Source organism: Eufriesea mexicana, unplaced genomic scaffold (assembly GCF_001483705.2).
Source record: "Eufriesea mexicana isolate 0111107269 unplaced genomic scaffold, ASM148370v2 scaffold5190, whole genome shotgun sequence".
Classification (NCBI taxonomy): domain Eukaryota; kingdom Metazoa; phylum Arthropoda; class Insecta; order Hymenoptera; family Apidae; genus Eufriesea; species Eufriesea mexicana.
The window spans coordinates 345,669-365,287 of record NW_016913149.1 but is presented as its reverse complement, the minus strand read 5'-3'; the positions used below and the strand labels follow the sequence as shown (position 1 = coordinate 365,287).

The following is a 19,619-nucleotide window of genomic DNA, read 5'->3' as shown; positions in this document are numbered from 1 at the left end:
AAAGACGAAAGATTTGACAGTAACCCTGCCAAGAAAGTTGCAAACACCTATTTATCCAATAATAGTACTGTACCATCCATGCAGTAGGTATTAGCTACCATGTGTTACAAAGATGCGATGTCAAAACCTCACATTCGTCACAGTTAGGCTCTAAAGACGAAAGATTTGACAGTAACCCTGCCAAGAAAGTTGCAAACACCTATTTATCCAATAATAGTACTGTACCATCCATGCAGTAGGTATTAGCTACCATGTGTTACAAAGATGCGATGTCAAAACCTCACATTCGTCACAGTTAGGCTCTAAAGACGAAAGATTTGACAGTAACCCTGCCAAGAAAGTTGCAAACACCTATTTATCCAATAATAGTACTGTACCATCCATGCAGTAGGTATTAGCTACCATGTGTTACAAAGATGCGATGTCAAAACCTCACATTCGTCACAGTTAGGCTCTAAAGACGAAAGATTTGACAGTAACCCTGCCAAGAAAGTTGCAAACACCTATTTATCCAATAATAGTACTGTACCATCCATGCAGTAGGTATTAGCTACCATGTGTTACAAAGATGCGATGTCAAAACCTCACATTCGTCACAGTTAGGCTCTAAAGACGAAAGATTTGACAGTAACCCTGCCAAGAAAGTTGCAAACACCTATTTATCCAATAATAGTACTGTACCATCCATGCAGTAGGTATTAGCTACCATGTGTTACAAAGATGCGATGTCAAAACCTCACATTCGTCACAGTTAGGCTCTAAAGACGAAAGATTTGACAGTAACCCTGCCAAGAAAGTTGCAAACACCTATTTATCCAATAATAGTACTGTACCATCCATGCAGTAGGTATTAGCTACCATGTGTTACAAAGATGCGATGTCAAAACCTCACATTCGTCACAGTTAGGCTCTAAAGACGAAAGATTTGACAGTAACCCTGCCAAGAAAGTTGCAAACACCTATTTATCCAATAATAGTACTGTACCATCCATGCAGTAGGTATTAGCTACCATGTGTTACAAAGATGCGATGTCAAAACCTCACATTCGTCACAGTTAGGCTCTAAAGACGAAAGATTTGACAGTAACCCTGCCAAGAAAGTTGCAAACACCTATTTATCCAATAATAGTACTGTACCATCCATGCAGTAGGTATTAGCTACCATGTGTTACAAAGATGCGATGTCAAAACCTCACATTCGTCACAGTTAGGCTCTAAAGACGAAAGATTTGACAGTAACCCTGCCAAGAAAGTTGCAAACACCTATTTATCCAATAATAGTACTGTACCATCCATGCAGTAGGTATTAGCTACCATGTGTTACAAAGATGCGATGTCAAAACCTCACATTCGTCACAGTTAGGCTCTAAAGACGAAAGATTTGACAGTAACCCTGCCAAGAAAGTTGCAAACACCTATTTATCCAATAATAGTACTGTACCATCCATGCAGTAGGTATTAGCTACCATGTGTTACAAAGATGCGATGTCAAAACCTCACATTCGTCACAGTTAGGCTCTAAAGACGAAAGATTTGACAGTAATCCTGCCAAGAAAGTTGCAAACACCTATTTATCCAATAATAGTGCTGTACCGTCTATGCAATAGGTACTAGCTACCATGTGTCACAAAGACGCGATTTTAAACCTCATGTTCGCCATAGTTAGGCTCTAAAGACGAAAGATTTGACAGTAATCCTGCCAAGAAAGTTGCAAACACCTATTTATCCAATAATAGTAATGTACTACCCATGCAGTAGGTATTAGCTACCATGTGTTACAAAGATGCGATGTCAAAACCTCACATTCGTCACAGTTAGGCTCTAAAGACGAAAGATTTGACAGTAATCCTGCCAAGAAAGTTGCAAACACCTATTTATCCAATAATAGTACTGTACCGTCTGTCCAGTAGGTACTAGCTATCATGTGTTACAAAAACACGATGTCAAAATCCCATATTCGCCACAGTTAGGCCCTAAAGACGAAAGATTTGACAGTAATCCTGCCAAGAAAGTTGCAAACACCTATTTATCCAATAATAGTGCTGTACCATCCATGCAGTAGGTATTAGCTACCATGTGTCACAAAGACGCAATGTTAAAACCTCAGGTTCGCCACAGTTAGAGCCTAAAGACGGAAAGACGAAAGATCGGACGATACTCGTGCCCCGAAAGTTGCACATTCTTGTTTATCCAATTCGACTGATAAAAGAACAAATATCTAGTCACACACGCTGGCTTATAGTGGCGTTATCAGCCGAGCTGATAAATCATACCGAATTTTATTGGAGTCGCAATCGCGGAGCCTCGGTAGCCTTCGCTACGCGTGTAACTCGTTGCACACGGTGAATCAATTTTTAACCACATAAATACGAACTGGACTGGGTAACAAAGACTGTCTTTTCACCGTTTTTCCGCATTTCCAGAAAATTTTAGAGCGTCCAAGTGATATCGTTCAGCGTGATACGAAATTTCAATTATTATTTTCCTTTTACGCTTTAGATAGCCCTTGTACTGCGCGTGACTTCTTGCTATAGTGAGACAATTTCTCGGAGCACAAACGCACAAATAATAACGATAATTTTCACAGTGTTTTCCTGCTTCACCGAAAATTTCGAAGCTCTACGACTCGAGAGATTAAAAAATTAGTAAGTCAATTCTTAATGCACGGTAGGCTTTCATATATGACGCTGCAGATATTACGACTACCTATACTGTATTCATGCAACGTGGCAAAATTGCGACACGAATTTGTTGAATTAATTCCTTTCTCGAATTTACGAATTTTTTTTTCGAATTTACACGAGATAAAAACGGTTTATCTACTCACATCAGTGATATGTCAAACGACGTCATTCCAAATTCGCGTATGATATGATTCCCTGTAATGAAAATTACAGGGAAAAAATACAACGATTTTATGAGAGTCTATTAACCCCTTGCACTATGACTTAATTATGTCAAATTATACACTGAAATAGCTATTTAATTTTAATTACCCATTATATACCTACTCCATGGACGATAAGATTGGGTAAAAATTTGAGAAATTCTTCGAATTCTGTGCATGTTAAGACCTGTGAAATATAATTATAGTCGCACGATTAGGATAGTATATCTCGAATTTTGACAGGAAGAATTCGTAACGAGTTAGACTCGTCATTATAGTGCAAAGAAACGTAACAGCTGGTTATTTATAGTTACTTAGTTATAGTTAAAACAAGAAACGAAGTTACTATACCTAAATTACTTCCGTCGCGAAGTATGCGACTTTTTGCATACGACGATTCAATTATCACCAAAATAAATTTGAATAAAATCATCATGATAATTCTCTTCTAAATTCCTCTCATACTTGGTCGAAAATTTGAAAATCATACCTACTGCTTCCACGATCGTGTCCATCGCCATAAATCCCAACCATAAGTTCCAACAGATATTCATATACACCATTTAAATTATTCACTATATCTATACCAAACACCTCGTAATATGCACAGAGGAAGCACTAACAATTAATACAATTAATACCAGTCGATTATGCTAATGCAAGAATCACACTCGTTCGACACACCTGGAAACCACGCACGGACACCTCCCATGTGCATTAACGATGCACACGATCGATTCAAGAACCGTTCGATCGCACCAAAGCCCACGAATTCCAATCGAATAGAGACCCATCGTTCGAAATCGTGGGGACCACTTGCACACTATTCATTGAGAATAAAAATGCACGACCGTGGTTATTTTCGCAACGGAAACCGCGCTGCATAACGGGACGCGAGATAAGCAAAACGAACGAACGCGATCGCGACACTCGTTTATCTTTCAACCGCAGATAAAGCACCTCTTTCGTCGCCATTCTACCAAGTCCCGACGATTTTTCTTACAAATTACCCAGCACGATCGATCAACACGCCCGGACGACGAATCACGCGTGTTTATACACCGATGTATAAGATAGAGTGGAACAGAGACTTGGTTGCGCGTAATTCCGCGATCGGGAGCGCGATGCACGCGTAAGTGCATTGCACCGCGGCTGGCCGCGGACTGCGGTTTCGCGCGACGAATCCGTAAGAATGTTGCATTCGCGCCGGGGGAAACGACGCGCACCAGTGGCAAGCTGTTGCACGCGCCTGTATCGCGTGCACGTACACATAGAGCCGATGTGCAAGGCCGGCGGAGATTCGCATGCACGCCGGCCGACTGCGCCAGCGGTGACTCGCCCCGCGTGATTGGGCGAGCCGGGGGTAGGGGGCGGGCCAATCCGCCGCCGCTGCACTGGAGCTGCAGTCGCCGCGCGTGCATCACTCGCGAATCGTCGCGCGACCGGTGCATACGTATGCACTGGGTCGACAGGTGAGAGCGCCTCGCGCGCCAGGAGTGATGGCGGCGCTTTGGTCAGACATGCAGGCGGCGTGCTTCCGGCCACGTGAAGCGCCGGGTTTTCGCCGCCGTTCTTTTTAAGTTCGTAACGAGGCACGTTAATGACGGCGAATGATTTAGCAAACGTGGTTTTTACGCTACAATTTCTTTTCTTTTAAGTAATATCGCGAAATTTTTGGATTTTATTACGCAGTGATGAGTGAATAAGGAAACGTGATTTAGGTATAATTATTGAATGAATTATCGCGATTTCGTTAAGATGGTATGGACGAAGTGGTTTACGAATCTTGAAACGTGCGATCAAAAATTTATTTTGAATTTGAAAAGGTGATTACCGATTAAATGTTTCGCTGTTGAAATTCGAAAAAATTTAGGAAGGTAATCGTTTTTCCACTACGATTTTTGTTTACTTCGAAGCTTGCGACATGTAATTTTCGTATTTTGATATTGAATGACGAATGATTGAGGAAATTTCGTTCGTATACCATTGCTGGTAATATCGCCTTATTACTGCAATGATTGTTCACGAGTATCGAAACTTGGACTACTTGGTCCAAGTAAAAATCCAAAAAAAATAAATTTCTTCTGAATTTTGTATTCCGTCAATTTACTTCACAATACTTTAAAAGTGTATTTAGAGGATCATAAAATTGATTTTTCAATTTATCTAAACTGAAAACTCGTAATATCTCGAAACAAGATATATAGTATTCTTCTGGTCTACAGGTAAGAAACGAAGCACTTGTTCGTTAATTTTTTCCGAAGAAACCATAAGCGTTATTAACTCAGTATTTTTTTCACCCACTGATACACATTTCAAGAGTACTCCAAAATTTTTTCAATAAAAAATAATAACAATTATAAAAGTTACTAAAATATATGTACAAAGGTGATCTAAGAAAACATGTCTATCATGTTGACATGATTGCGGCTCTTCTACTCACTCAAAACAGACAAATTAGGAAGCATTATGTTCAGCAAGGATACGCTTATGGTTGGAATGAAAAGATACAAAAAATCTCAGGATTCGAGAAAATGGCGGCACTTTAAAGTTGAAACATCGATTTTCTTTTCTCTTTAAACTTTCTCATCAAATCAAAACAAAAAAATAATAAATCACGTGTTGGATTTCAATTTCACGAATTTTATTAAATAGGTTTGCACACGTATGCTTCAAGATCCAAACACATTAACGCTAAACTTACCACAACCAATCAAATTACAAATTCAAAGTAAATGAAACAGAAGAGACTATCATAAAATTAATAATACTTGTATTAATAACACCGAATGCAGAATTTTGAATTAAAAATTTGGAAACGGTCGTTTAAACTAGGTTCAATGCCAAGAAAATGAAAAATAAAAAAGACATCGCTTTCTTGACCCCCTAGACCAGAAGACCCTCAATTTTTGTGCATATAAGCTAAAAATCCCAATATCAATTTTTGATCATGATTACTCCACAATATTAAATACTGCCAACCTGGAAACACTGTCTGCACGATGAAGAATAGCTTAACAAATTTTTATCTTTAATTTAATTAATAATCGCATTAATTTCTCCTCTCTTCTTGTGCAAATTGATTTCTACGTGTCAGAACGTGTATTGAGATCTAGAGCAGGTTTTCATATACATATGTCCAGGTTTACATATGAATTAATTAATCCAATTTATCGTATTAGCACTGACTTAACACTAGAACTACTGACTGGTCCCAGAATTTTCCTTTTTGCAATCACCGAACACATACACCTGCTTTAACCACTTGCGGTGGAAAGACGTGCCACGCACGTCGAGAAGCTTTTATTCCAAAATCGCCAGCGACGTGTACACCACGTCGATGGGGATTTATCGCGAAAATAAAAATGACGTGGACTGCACGTCGGCTAACAACCAGATTGTTCATTTCTCGAGCTACAGTTGCAGAGTGCACGGCATGGTGTCATCAAAATCTTGGAAATATTTCAGAATCGATGCAGTATCTCGCGACGTCAATGTGACACCTTACACGTGTTATACTGTAGCGCAACCTCTATTGTTATTGTTAGTGGTTAAAGCTATTTCTCCTGAACAATGTTATAAGCAATATTATATTATAAACACGTCCCTTCGGTGTTATATTATGTACAATTTGTTTGCTTATCTTTTATACGTGAAATTTTATGTAAATGGACTACGGTCCGTTTATTATGAATAAAATAATGAAATAATAAAAATAATAAGACCCACTTTTAGGCAGCTTTCATGACCATCGATACCTGCTGGAATGGAGAAAGTGATTAAGTAGTAACATGCAAATGCAACTTACCCTCGCAGAATAGGGTGACATCGGTAAGACTCTCGCTTTTGAACAAATTCGAGAACGCTGTCGCTAAGTTGCTACCGAAACTATTCCACTTGAGACAGAACTGGTGCTGATGAGAGTCCATGATGCCACCCCTAGGCCCGACCCCGTGACCTTCGCCACCCCTGTCTCTGCCACCTTCAAGTAGGTATTTTCCTTCTTGATCTCGCTCGTGCCCAACAGTTCGTCCAGCTGCACAGAAAGCAATGCAATCCGTTAGAATCTGTAGCGACCGTCATTCTCAAACTCGCCGCTAGATGGATTCCGAATTTAAGGAGGTTCGAGGACTTTCTCGCAAGTCCTCGGAAAACCTCCGCTGCCTATATAACTTCTAGACTTTCCAATAGTATTCCTAGATATTCCAATAGTATCTAAGGCAGGGCCTGCTAGGGCCTTACTGTGACGAGGTTCCCACTAGGGCCCATTTACTGACGAGGTCCCACTATGACCTTACTTCACGAATCCCAGTAGGGCCCTACTGATGACGAGTCCCACTTAGGGCCTTACTGACGAGTCCCACTGGGGCCTTACTGACGTGTCCCATTAGCTAGCAGGCCCCGAGACGAAACGCCGCATCCCTTCCATTTCCTTTCGTCCCTTATAGCACCATCGCCACAACGAGGATACCTGCGACAAGCCGATTTCTCAACAACCCCGTGGAGGAGGACCCATCCCCCGAATTGGCGCGTGTAAGGCTCACGGAATGAGACGCTGTGCATCCGATCGTCCGCAACGGGGTACCCTAATCTCCGCGGCGCAACTGTTACCGACAATAACAGCTTCGTCGGATACGAGTCTACGAGCCAATTACTCGATCCACGGCCCCAGATATTCGAAATGTCCACGGTATCGCGACACGTTCGACATTTTTCGCGAATTGGGCCCACGAGCTGATGAACCGATAGTCGTAGAATTAAATGGGTGCGATTCATCTATCAATTTTATACTCTAATTCACTATAGATCCGTTCGAATCGCACGAGGATATACGGATGATAAATTTGTGATTGTGACCAACCCTTCACACTAGGGAATTTCTTCGGAAGAGGAGCATGGTAATTAGAGTCGACGAAGAATCTTGTATAAATTAATTACGAAAGAGAATTATTATTTTATTTTGATATTTTATAGCTAGGTCTGCGTTAGGTCTGTGGTAACTAGCAAAAGTCACTAGAGTTACTAAAACGACTCGTTTTAGTTACTTTATCGGTTTCCCTCGAGATGCATAGCCACTTCTCTCATAATTTACGTAATTTATACTAATTCTTGGATTTCATCGTACCACTCTGAGTACTATCGTTTGAGTATAGTGCGTTTGCAATTAGTCATTTAGTGTTATTATTGGAGACGCCATTTTTAATTAATAAATCTTACTTTTTATCGAATTACGAGTGTCATACGCGAACACTCGTGCTCTAGGGGTTCACGTGAGCGATCTTGGGTTAAAGATCATCGAGGAGTTTCTAACCTAACAGCAGAGCTACTGAAACCGACGTGAAAGTTTCCGAAAATATATATATGTGCTTCCGACAAAATTAATTTCGATTTTTACACGAATAAAAATGGAATTATACATAATTTCTAATCCCTATTGTATCGCTATTATTATCATTCGCATTGTTACAATATCTCGTTACCAATTTTCACGTCAGATCGTCCAATGATACGTTACACTCGTCACGTAACTAAAATTACTATATTAAAGTTTCAACGTATACATAAAATTTATACAAATCCCCAAATTTTCGTATAAATTTATTCACGAGATAGATGTGCATCATGATTAATCAAAATCAAGTATCCGTTTCCGGTATACTGTTTTCCATAAGTGAGTCGATGACTATGAAGTGACCTAATTAACAAAATTAATTACGACAAAGCTACGAATTCTTTCATAATATCGAATATAACCCAAAAATAAGGAACAAAATCCTGTCTTTCGAATTTTTGACTTAGGCACCTCTCATAATCACCGACACCGTTAAATCGTAACACAGGGGGCTAAAGATCGGTAAAACCTAAACGATTTGCCAAAGAGTAAACTTTCCAAGAGTTTAAGTGGAAGGATCGATCGGATAAATAGCGCGCGAATCGCGAGCGAATCCGTGTAGGATTTCCGTTAATTATCGATAAAGCTCGAGCGGGACCTACCGATGCTCAGGAGCGTATTACCGTCGTATCAACGTGGACAGAGACACGGACACATCGGTGGGCGCGCACCATCCGCAACGATCGGCACACGTCTCTACTACCACTTCGGGGCCACAAGATGCAACTGGTCTCCGCTACGTCCGCTTCACTTTTCCAATATCCGGTGGCCGGCTCGAGCTCGTGCGAACTCACTGAACCAAGCTGTAGCAGTACTCTCCGCACCGGTCTCGCGTACACGTGTCCACGCGGCACATGATCCCGCGAAAGTGTTGCTCACTGGTTGCGATCAATGGTCGAACCACGGAATAACGACCCGCGCCTTGAGTTCCACGCGAAACGGCCAAGTCGAATAGTACACGGAGCTATTGGCACCCGAAGTCGCGTGTTCCAGCCGCGTCGTGTCGCTGGTGTGCCCGATCACTGGTCGCGTACACACTGATGGGGCCGAGTCTACGTTTCACCCGGCCGAAATCGAGTCACCGACTTGCATCGCGCATCGCCGAACCAACGAATCACGCGTAACTGTCCGTCACTGTCTCGCTCTCTCTCCCGCGCGCTGGCCCGCGCTCGCGCTGTCTCTGTCTCTGCACGCGCGCCTCGCGCTCTGTCTCTGTCCCACTCACGCTGCCGGGCCGTGGAAGAACGGATAGCCGCGAAGACGGTGACGGCGTTTACGACGACGGTGTGCTAGAGTGCGAGAGAGCAAGGAAACTAAGATTGGAGAGAGAAGGAGGAACGAAGACGTCGGTGGTGTCGTGTCGCGAGGAAAGAACGTGAATATGGGTTTTAAGTAATATCGCGAAATTTTTGGATTTTATTACGCAGTGATGAGTGAATAAGGAAACGTGATTTAGGTATAATTATTGAATGAATTATCGCGATTTCGTTAAGATGGTATGGACGAAGTGGTTTACGAATCTTGAAACGTGCGATCAAAAATTTATTTTGAATTTGAAAAGGTGATTACCGATTAAATGTTTCGCTGTTGAAATTCGAAAAAATTTAGGAAGGTAATCGTTTTTCCACTACGATTTTTGTTTACTTCGAAGCTTGCGACATGTAATTTTCGTATTTTGATATTGAATGACGAATGATTGAGGAAATTTCGTTCGTATACCATTGCTGGTAATATCGCCTTATTACTGCAATGATTGTTCACGAGTATCGAAACTTGGACTACTTGGTCCAAGTAAAAATCCAAAAAAAATAAATTTCTTCTGAATTTTGTATTCCGTCAATTTACTTCACAATACTTTAAAAGTGTATTTAGAGGATCATAAAATTGATTTTTCAATTTATCTAAACTGAAAACTCGTAATATCTCGAAACAAGATATATAGTATTCTTCTGGTCTACAGGTAAGAAACGAAGCACTTGTTCGTTAATTTTTTCCGAAGAAACCATAAGCGTTATTAACTCAGTATTTTTTTCACCCACTGATACACATTTCAAGAGTACTCCAAAATTTTTTCAATAAAAAATAATAACAATTATAAAAGTTACTAAAATATATGTACAAAGGTGATCTAAGAAAACATGTCTATCATGTTGACATGATTGCGGCTCTTCTACTCACTCAAAACAGACAAATTAGGAAGCATTATGTTCAGCAAGGATACGCTTATGGTTGGAATGAAAAGATACAAAAAATCTCAGGATTCGAGAAAATGGCGGCACTTTAAAGTTGAAACATCGATTTTCTTTTCTCTTTAAACTTTCTCATCAAATCAAAACAAAAAAATAATAAATCACGTGTTGGATTTCAATTTCACGAATTTTATTAAATAGGTTTGCACACGTATGCTTCAAGATCCAAACACATTAACGCTAAACTTACCACAACCAATCAAATTACAAATTCAAAGTAAATGAAACAGAAGAGACTATCATAAAATTAATAATACTTGTATTAATAACACCGAATGCAGAATTTTGAATTAAAAATTTGGAAACGGTCGTTTAAACTAGGTTCAATGCCAAGAAAATGAAAAATAAAAAAGACATCGCTTTCTTGACCCCCTAGACCAGAAGACCCTCAATTTTTGTGCATATAAGCTAAAAATCCCAATATCAATTTTTGATCATGATTACTCCACAATATTAAATACTGCCAACCTGGAAACACTGTCTGCACGATGAAGAATAGCTTAACAAATTTTTATCTTTAATTTAATTAATAATCGCATTAATTTCTCCTCTCTTCTTGTGCAAATTGATTTCTACGTGTCAGAACGTGTATTGAGATCTAGAGCAGGTTTTCATATACATATGTCCAGGTTTACATATGAATTAATTAATCCAATTTATCGTATTAGCACTGACTTAACACTAGAACTACTGACTGGTCCCAGAATTTTCCTTTTTGCAATCACCGAACACATACACCTGCTTTAACCACTTGCGGTGGAAAGACGTGCCACGCACGTCGAGAAGCTTTTATTCCAAAATCGCCAGCGACGTGTACACCACGTCGATGGGGATTTATCGCGAAAATAAAAATGACGTGGACTGCACGTCGGCTAACAACCAGATTGTTCATTTCTCGAGCTACAGTTGCAGAGTGCACGGCATGGTGTCATCAAAATCTTGGAAATATTTCAGAATCGATGCAGTATCTCGCGACGTCAATGTGACACCTTACACGTGTTATACTGTAGCGCAACCTCTATTGTTATTGTTAGTGGTTAAAGCTATTTCTCCTGAACAATGTTATAAGCAATATTATATTATAAACACGTCCCTTCGGTGTTATATTATGTACAATTTGTTTGCTTATCTTTTATACGTGAAATTTTATGTAAATGGACTACGGTCCGTTTATTATGAATAAAATAATGAAATAATAAAAATAATAAGACCCACTTTTAGGCAGCTTTCATGACCATCGATACCTGCTGGAATGGAGAAAGTGATTAAGTAGTAACATGCAAATGCAACTTACCCTCGCAGAATAGGGTGACATCGGTAAGACTCTCGCTTTTGAACAAATTCGAGAACGCTGTCGCTAAGTTGCTACCGAAACTATTCCACTTGAGACAGAACTGGTGCTGATGAGAGTCCATGATGCCACCCCTAGGCCCGACCCCGTGACCTTCGCCACCCCTGTCTCTGCCACCTTCAAGTAGGTATTTTCCTTCTTGATCTCGCTCGTGCCCAACAGTTCGTCCAGCTGCACAGAAAGCAATGCAATCCGTTAGAATCTGTAGCGACCGTCATTCTCAAACTCGCCGCTAGATGGATTCCGAATTTAAGGAGGTTCGAGGACTTTCTCGCAAGTCCTCGGAAAACCTCCGCTGCCTATATAACTTCTAGACTTTCCAATAGTATTCCTAGATATTCCAATAGTATCTAAGGCAGGGCCTGCTAGGGCCTTACTGTGACGAGGTTCCCACTAGGGCCCATTTACTGACGAGGTCCCACTATGACCTTACTTCACGAATCCCAGTAGGGCCCTACTGATGACGAGTCCCACTTAGGGCCTTACTGACGAGTCCCACTGGGGCCTTACTGACGTGTCCCATTAGCTAGCAGGCCCCGAGACGAAACGCCGCATCCCTTCCATTTCCTTTCGTCCCTTATAGCACCATCGCCACAACGAGGATACCTGCGACAAGCCGATTTCTCAACAACCCCGTGGAGGAGGACCCATCCCCCGAATTGGCGCGTGTAAGGCTCACGGAATGAGACGCTGTGCATCCGATCGTCCGCAACGGGGTACCCTAATCTCCGCGGCGCAACTGTTACCGACAATAACAGCTTCGTCGGATACGAGTCTACGAGCCAATTACTCGATCCACGGCCCCAGATATTCGAAATGTCCACAGTATCGTGACACGTTCGACATATTTCGCGAATTGGGCCCACGAGCTGATGAACCGATAGTCGTAGAATTAAATGGGTGCGATTCATCTATCAATTTTATACTCTAATTCACTATAGATCCGTTCGAATCGCACGAGGATATACGGATGATAAATTTGTGATTGTGACCAACCCTTCACACTAGGGAATTTCTTCGGAAGAGGAGCATGGTAATTAGAGTCGACGAAGAATCTTGTATAAATTAATTACGAAAGAGAATTATTATTTTATTTTGATATTTTATAGCTAGGTCTGCGTTAGGTCTGTGGTAACTAGCAAAAGTCACTAGAGTTACTAAAACGACTCGTTTTAGTTACTTTATCGGTTTCCCTCGAGATGCATAGCCACTTCTCTCATAATTTACGTAATTTATACTAATTCTTGGATTTCATCGTACCACTCTGAGTACTATCGTTTGAGTATAGTGCGTTTGCAATTAGTCATTTAGTGTTATTATTGGAGACGCCATTTTTAATTAATAAATCTTACTTTTTATCGAATTACGAGTGTCATACGCGAACACTCGTGCTCTAGGGGTTCACGTGAGCGATCTTGGGTTAAAGATCATCGAGGAGTTTCTAACCTAACAGCAGAGCTACTGAAACCGACGTGAAAGTTTCCGAAAATATATATATGTGCTTCCGACAAAATTAATTTCGATTTTTACACGAATAAAAATGGAATTATACATAATTTCTAATCCCTATTGTATCGCTATTATTATCATTCGCATTGTTACAATATCTCGTTACCAATTTTCACGTCAGATCGTCCAATGATACGTTACACTCGTCACGTAACTAAAATTACTATATTAAAGTTTCAACGTATACATAAAATTTATACAAATCCCCAAATTTTCGTATAAATTTATTCACGAGATAGATGTGCATCATGATTAATCAAAATCAAGTATCCGTTTCCGGTATACTGTTTTCCATAAGTGAGTCGATGACTATGAAGTGACCTAATTAACAAAATTAATTACGACAAAGCTACGAATTCTTTCATAATATCGAATATAACCCAAAAATAAGGAACAAAATCCTGTCTTTCGAATTTTTGACTTAGGCACCTCTCATAATCACCGACACCGTTAAATCGTAACACAGGGGGCTAAAGATCGGTAAAACCTAAACGATTTGCCAAAGAGTAAACTTTCCAAGAGTTTAAGTGGAAGGATCGATCGGATAAATAGCGCGCGAATCGCGAGCGAATCCGTGTAGGATTTCCGTTAATTATCGATAAAGCTCGAGCGGGACCTACCGATGCTCAGGAGCGTATTACCGTCGTATCAACGTGGACAGAGACACGGACACATCGGTGGGCGCGCACCATCCGCAACGATCGGCACACGTCTCTACTACCACTTCGGGGCCACAAGATGCAACTGGTCTCCGCTACGTCCGCTTCACTTTTCCAATATCCGGTGGCCGGCTCGAGCTCGTGCGAACTCACTGAACCAAGCTGTAGCAGTACTCTCCGCACCGGTCTCGCGTACACGTGTCCACGCGGCACATGATCCCGCGAAAGTGTTGCTCACTGGTTGCGATCAATGGTCGAACCACGGAATAACGACCCGCGCCTTGAGTTCCACGCGAAACGGCCAAGTCGAATAGTACACGGAGCTATTGGCACCCGAAGTCGCGTGTTCCAGCCGCGTCGTGTCGCTGGTGTGCCCGATCACTGGTCGCGTACACACTGATGGGGCCGAGTCTACGTTTCACCCGGCCGAAATCGAGTCACCGACTTGCATCGCGCATCGCCGAACCAACGAATCACGCGTAACTGTCCGTCACTGTCTCGCTCTCTCTCCCGCGCGCTGGCCCGCGCTCGCGCTGTCTCTGTCTCTGCACGCGCGCCTCGCGCTCTGTCTCTGTCCCACTCACGCTGCCGGGCCGTGGAAGAACGGATAGCCGCGAAGACGGTGACGGCGTTTACGACGACGGTGTGCTAGAGTGCGAGAGAGCAAGGAAACTAAGATTGGAGAGAGAAGGAGGAACGAAGACGTCGGTGGTGTCGTGTCGCGAGGAAAGAACGTGAATATGGGTCATCGGTGCCGATGCAAATGCGGTTAGACGAAATAGTGTGAGTTCGGTGTACTTTCGGGGGGGCCGGCTGGCGGTAGCACGGTGGAGGAAGAGGGAAGGTCGCGTAGGTGGGAGGAGGGACGCCGCTGGAGGAGAAGCGCGAGGCGGTGGAGGGGGTAAGATTCGGCTTTTTTGAGGAGGGGCGGTGCTCGAGCGGGGAGACTCGAGTAATGGGTCAAAGAAATCGATTTTTTTTTTATTGCATAAAACAATGCTCTTACGTGTGTACGAGGAATGTGGCGTGGATGTTAAAGAGCGAAATTGAAGCGGAAATTTTGAAAGTTCCAGTTTATAACACGGTTTATCGAGACCATATTTTTCCGATTGACTTGTACCGTGAGATAAAGAATAATTAATTGATTAAACTAATTCAAAGTATATCATGTATTATACATCAGTAACTAAGATTTTCACTGCTCGTGGCTACTTTATTTGTAATATTGAGTGTAATGATTTATGTACGAGGAACGCGATGTAGATAGTTAAAGCCGAAAATTATATTACGAATAAATATTTTTCAAATTGCATCATAATCGGAAGAATAATTAATCGACTGAATTAATTCTTAACGTGATACATTATACCGTCATAAAATCGGTGACACTTCTCACGATAAAATAAAAAAGTCAACTGCACATACATTAACCTATATCATTATCTTATTTCGCTATTTCGCGTATATTCAAATTATTTCGAATTTTTTATTGACTACTGGTCTTCAGAATCCCGTTAAGTGACGACCGAGGTTCGTCATTCGAATGCAAAAAGTCAATTATTCGAGCTATGTCTATTACATAATTGAAATAAGAATTTGATATAAAAAAAATGGAAAAAAAATTATTACATATTGGAACATCGAAGAATAGATATAAAAAGATTGCCGAAAATCGGCTTTATTACGTTTCACCGAGTCTGCCCCCTTAACTCAAAAACTCAAGTTCGCGTGGTGCTCTGTACCCCCTCCCCTCTATCCTCTATCTCTTCCACAGTCTTCCCCCTCTCCGTTCCTCGTACGCTCGCCGCGATCGCTCCCCTCTCTGTCTCTTTCCCAGGTTTCTTCTCTCACTCTGTCATTGTCTCTTAGCCGTTCCTCCACGACGCAACGTACCCCCTCTAACGCTTCTAAGGTATCGCGCATCCCCGCCACTTTCTAATCTAACACGTGCCAGGGCCGCAACGCGGAAACGTGGCGCCACTCGGCAAGAACGCCGCGGGACGTGGAAGGGGGCCGCGGTTGCACGGCCGAATTCGTTTCCACGCGATTACGTCACTGCCGCTCGGAAAGTTTAATAGTGTACTATGCAGGACAGTACTAACGCGATGCATCCCTGACTTTTAATAATTTTTCTTCATTTTTTCTAATTTCTCGCAATTTCGAATTTCCATTGAATTCGCAGGCACACGTATTAATTATTATTTGGATTTTCTATCAATTTCAGACTACGATTTAAGGGGTGCAGTGACGGAGTTCGATTTTGGAATTTTTTTCAATAACAGGGGCGGTTATTTTATTAACGATTAACAACCGTTGATCGTAGTACGATGAATGTACAACGCGACCACCTAGGTTATCTTTGATTATTTCGTCACTGGAGAAACAGTGGAAAATTATTTTAATTGGGCCCTAACGAGAAGAACCGCGAAAGAACTATCTTTCGGGCCCCATTCTATCGGGCCCAGCGGAACGTTAGTCAAATTTCAGGTGTTTGGCGGAAGCGAAGCGCGATGAATTCCATCCTCGTGACACACTTGGTCACTCTCGCGACTCGCGGAACCTTCGCTCCGTCCCGTCACGGATTCCCAGCAAGTTGCGAGCAGACCCCGGCCATTAATTTATCGAACTGCCGGGAGAGCGCGGAGGCTGAGGGATCAGGTGTTTGTCTTGGCGAAATTCGGAAAGCAAACAGGAGCGACTACGTAAAGAGTTCGATGTACAACGGGTAAAGTGTGCGTTCTTGAACGCACACGCGTGCCACGCCTTACGTAACGCGACCGATCTCGACCTTAGGCAGAAGCGCGAGAGGAAGGCATAGGTGTTCACGGTCGCCGAAATTGCAGTTACGCTCCCGGCGTACGGCGCGTACTCGACGCCCGACCCATACGTGCGCTCCAGTCGAGGTCACGGAGAGGATTTACGACCGGTTAAGTGAATCGGAACGAAATGACCGACGTTCCCCGCTCCGACGATAACCCTTTCGGAGTTGCCTGCGCGAGAAATCGACGCAGATACGTATCTCGCCGCGTTTCCGGCATTTCTAGCATTTTTATCGAAAATTTTATATTTCGGGATCTTGGTACTGGCGTTTCATTTGTTTTTTGATACTTATTATTTTGGTAACTGCGTTTCAATTATTTTTTAATATTTACGTGTTGTTATTTCGACTTTTCGAAAAATCCGCCAAGTCTCGTGACCACGTGACGAGATCGAATAGGGAATTATAGGGAAAATGTTTAAAATCGGTCTTTGAGTGTTAATAGGTACTTACGTGAAAATTACTATACATTGACTCCGTGTATTTGCCTTCGGATTATCAATTAATTTATCCATAAGAACCGAGTTATTTGACAAAATTTCCGAATTCTTTGTGAGACAAAAAAATGGAGAAATTACTATTTTATAAAATTCGAATGTACCCAAATGAAGTAGAACTGCGTTTGCATGGAATAAAAGAAATTTTATGTACATACTAAATATCTTCCTACATCTAGTGAACATCTAGTGAAATTTCTGGTGGAAACTAACATTTCGGAACGATCATGCTACTTTATACGTATACCCTGGAAAGAGCAATAAATTCCTCAGTAGAATGAATCCTGTTTGTTCAGACATAACCAAACTCGAATAATCGCGCGTAATTTAGGGTCTCCGAGAATATTCCAGAAACTTAGACGCGTAGCTGATACATATTTCGGCACTCGCGCGAAAATGATTCATTCGCATCGAGTTTCCAGGAAGCCGTGCAAGGGAGGTACGAAACGTCATAAAGTACGCCAAAGATACTAATCTAACGCCGTTTGTCAAAACACCGCCGGGGGACAATTTACGGACTAGGCACCCCAGGATGACACCATTGTCGAGGGCCGCAGCGTACGCCCCTGGTCCGCCAAAATTTAGTGTGCACTCCCTGCTCCGGCATTGCGTGCGTGCAAGAGGCGTCGAGCCTTGTGCGGGTGGGTGGAGTGAGGGGTAACGCGCGTAGGAGTCGCGGGGAAGCGAGTGCGAGCGAGAGAGAGCGACCGAAGCGTCACCGAGTGCGACGAAGACGGACGCAACGGCGGAGAGCAATGAAAGGAAGGGGTATGGGAGCGCGTGGGGAACGCGAGAGCGAGAGAGAAGGTAGATGGAAATTCAGCCGCTCGAGGCATCGCTGCGTGGCGCTTAGCGATGGCCATCGAGTTTTCTACCACGAGTTTCCAAACAATTTCACCGTATCAAGATACAACATGTTTTGCATGATCGAGTTCGAAAATGGTTACAGACTTGATACACATTCGCTGCTGTTCAACGACTGAAATACTTGAAGCGATATGATATTACATACAAGTGTAATAAGAAGGATGTACCAAAATTGTAACAGTAAAATAAGAAAATAATTTAATGATATATATATACATCAGATAAATTTATTGAAAATACTCCAATATTATAATACAAGACTAGCATGAATAACAAAACACGAATATCAACGTTGCATCGAAACTTATTACGTTTCAACCAATAACATGAAAAGCAACGAAATAATAAGAAAGAAATGGTAATTAAGTCTATTCTACAGATCGAAATAAAACCTAACCTTACTCTCCTACCATACACGCAAACGATTTTACCAACAGAACGGTGATATATATTATTCCGATTTAAACACGAGGCTACATTTCGTGAAGTAACTATACCGAGATACAACATTTTAATTGTGCCATTTCACACTACGGTCGATGAATTCCGGCCGCGTCTCGAGTCCATCGCTGACTGCGTGGCGCTCGGAGCGAAGGAAAGCGAAAGGGAGGGGGAGGTAGAGAGCGCGCGCGAGAAGGACAGAGCGAGAGCAATTGCGGCAGCGGCGGCAGGGGTGGGGGATATCGCGGGAGGGTGGGAGTCGGTGGCGGCGGAGAGGGGAGGGTCGCGGGAGGACCGAGGAGGCTCAAGGTCGCTGCGGGGCCGCACGCGCGTCCCTGGCTACGCACACAGATTCGCGGTACGCGCACGCATACGCACACGCTTGCGCGGCGCGCTGCAACACGGGCGTGTGCACACGGCGCGGCGGGGGTAAGTGCGTGCTGCAGCGCGCACGCAGCCGGAGCTACGCACGCGCAGAACCGCGGCGCGCGTTCCGCGAGCTAGTATGCGGACGCGTTACACCGGCGCTGATTTCGCGTAGCGAGCGTGCGTGTACGTATACACCCGCGCGCGCCTGTATGCGTGTCCGTGCGTGCGCGGCCGAGTAATTCGGCGGTACTCCTATGGCGACGCGTATTATGTCACCGACTATGGACTGCGGAGAAAACGCGATGCGTTGTATGGATTTTTTTTTCCTTTACCAGCCCATGCAGAGCTTGTTCGAAAAGATCGTTGGGCTGTGAGGGTCGTCGGAAAATCGGGAATCGAGAACGAAGAGGGTAGATCTGTACCTTACGTCTTCTAATAACTGGGTCTTTTTAATTACTTCAGAATATATTAAAAACGTTGATGAGCTACCACAATGCGGGACAAGGTGTTTACGCATCCAGTATATCGTATTTTCTATGCTTGTGAGACCAGTATTATACAAACCATTCGGAAACCAAAA

The 19,619-nt window shown here is 42.7% G+C and overlaps 1 protein-coding gene across 1 annotated transcript in view; it reads right to left on the bottom strand.

Moving 5' to 3' along the window:
- Positions 1 to 19,619, bottom strand: part of chinmo (Chronologically inappropriate morphogenesis) — a 91,838-nt gene that overhangs the window by 58,491 nt on the left and 13,728 nt on the right. The window contains exon 2 of the mRNA XM_017906222.1: positions 11,823 to 12,050. Within this exon, the coding sequence (XP_017761711.1) occupies positions 11,823 to 12,050 (228 nt within the window). The remainder of the gene's footprint in view (positions 1 to 11,822; positions 12,051 to 19,619) is intronic.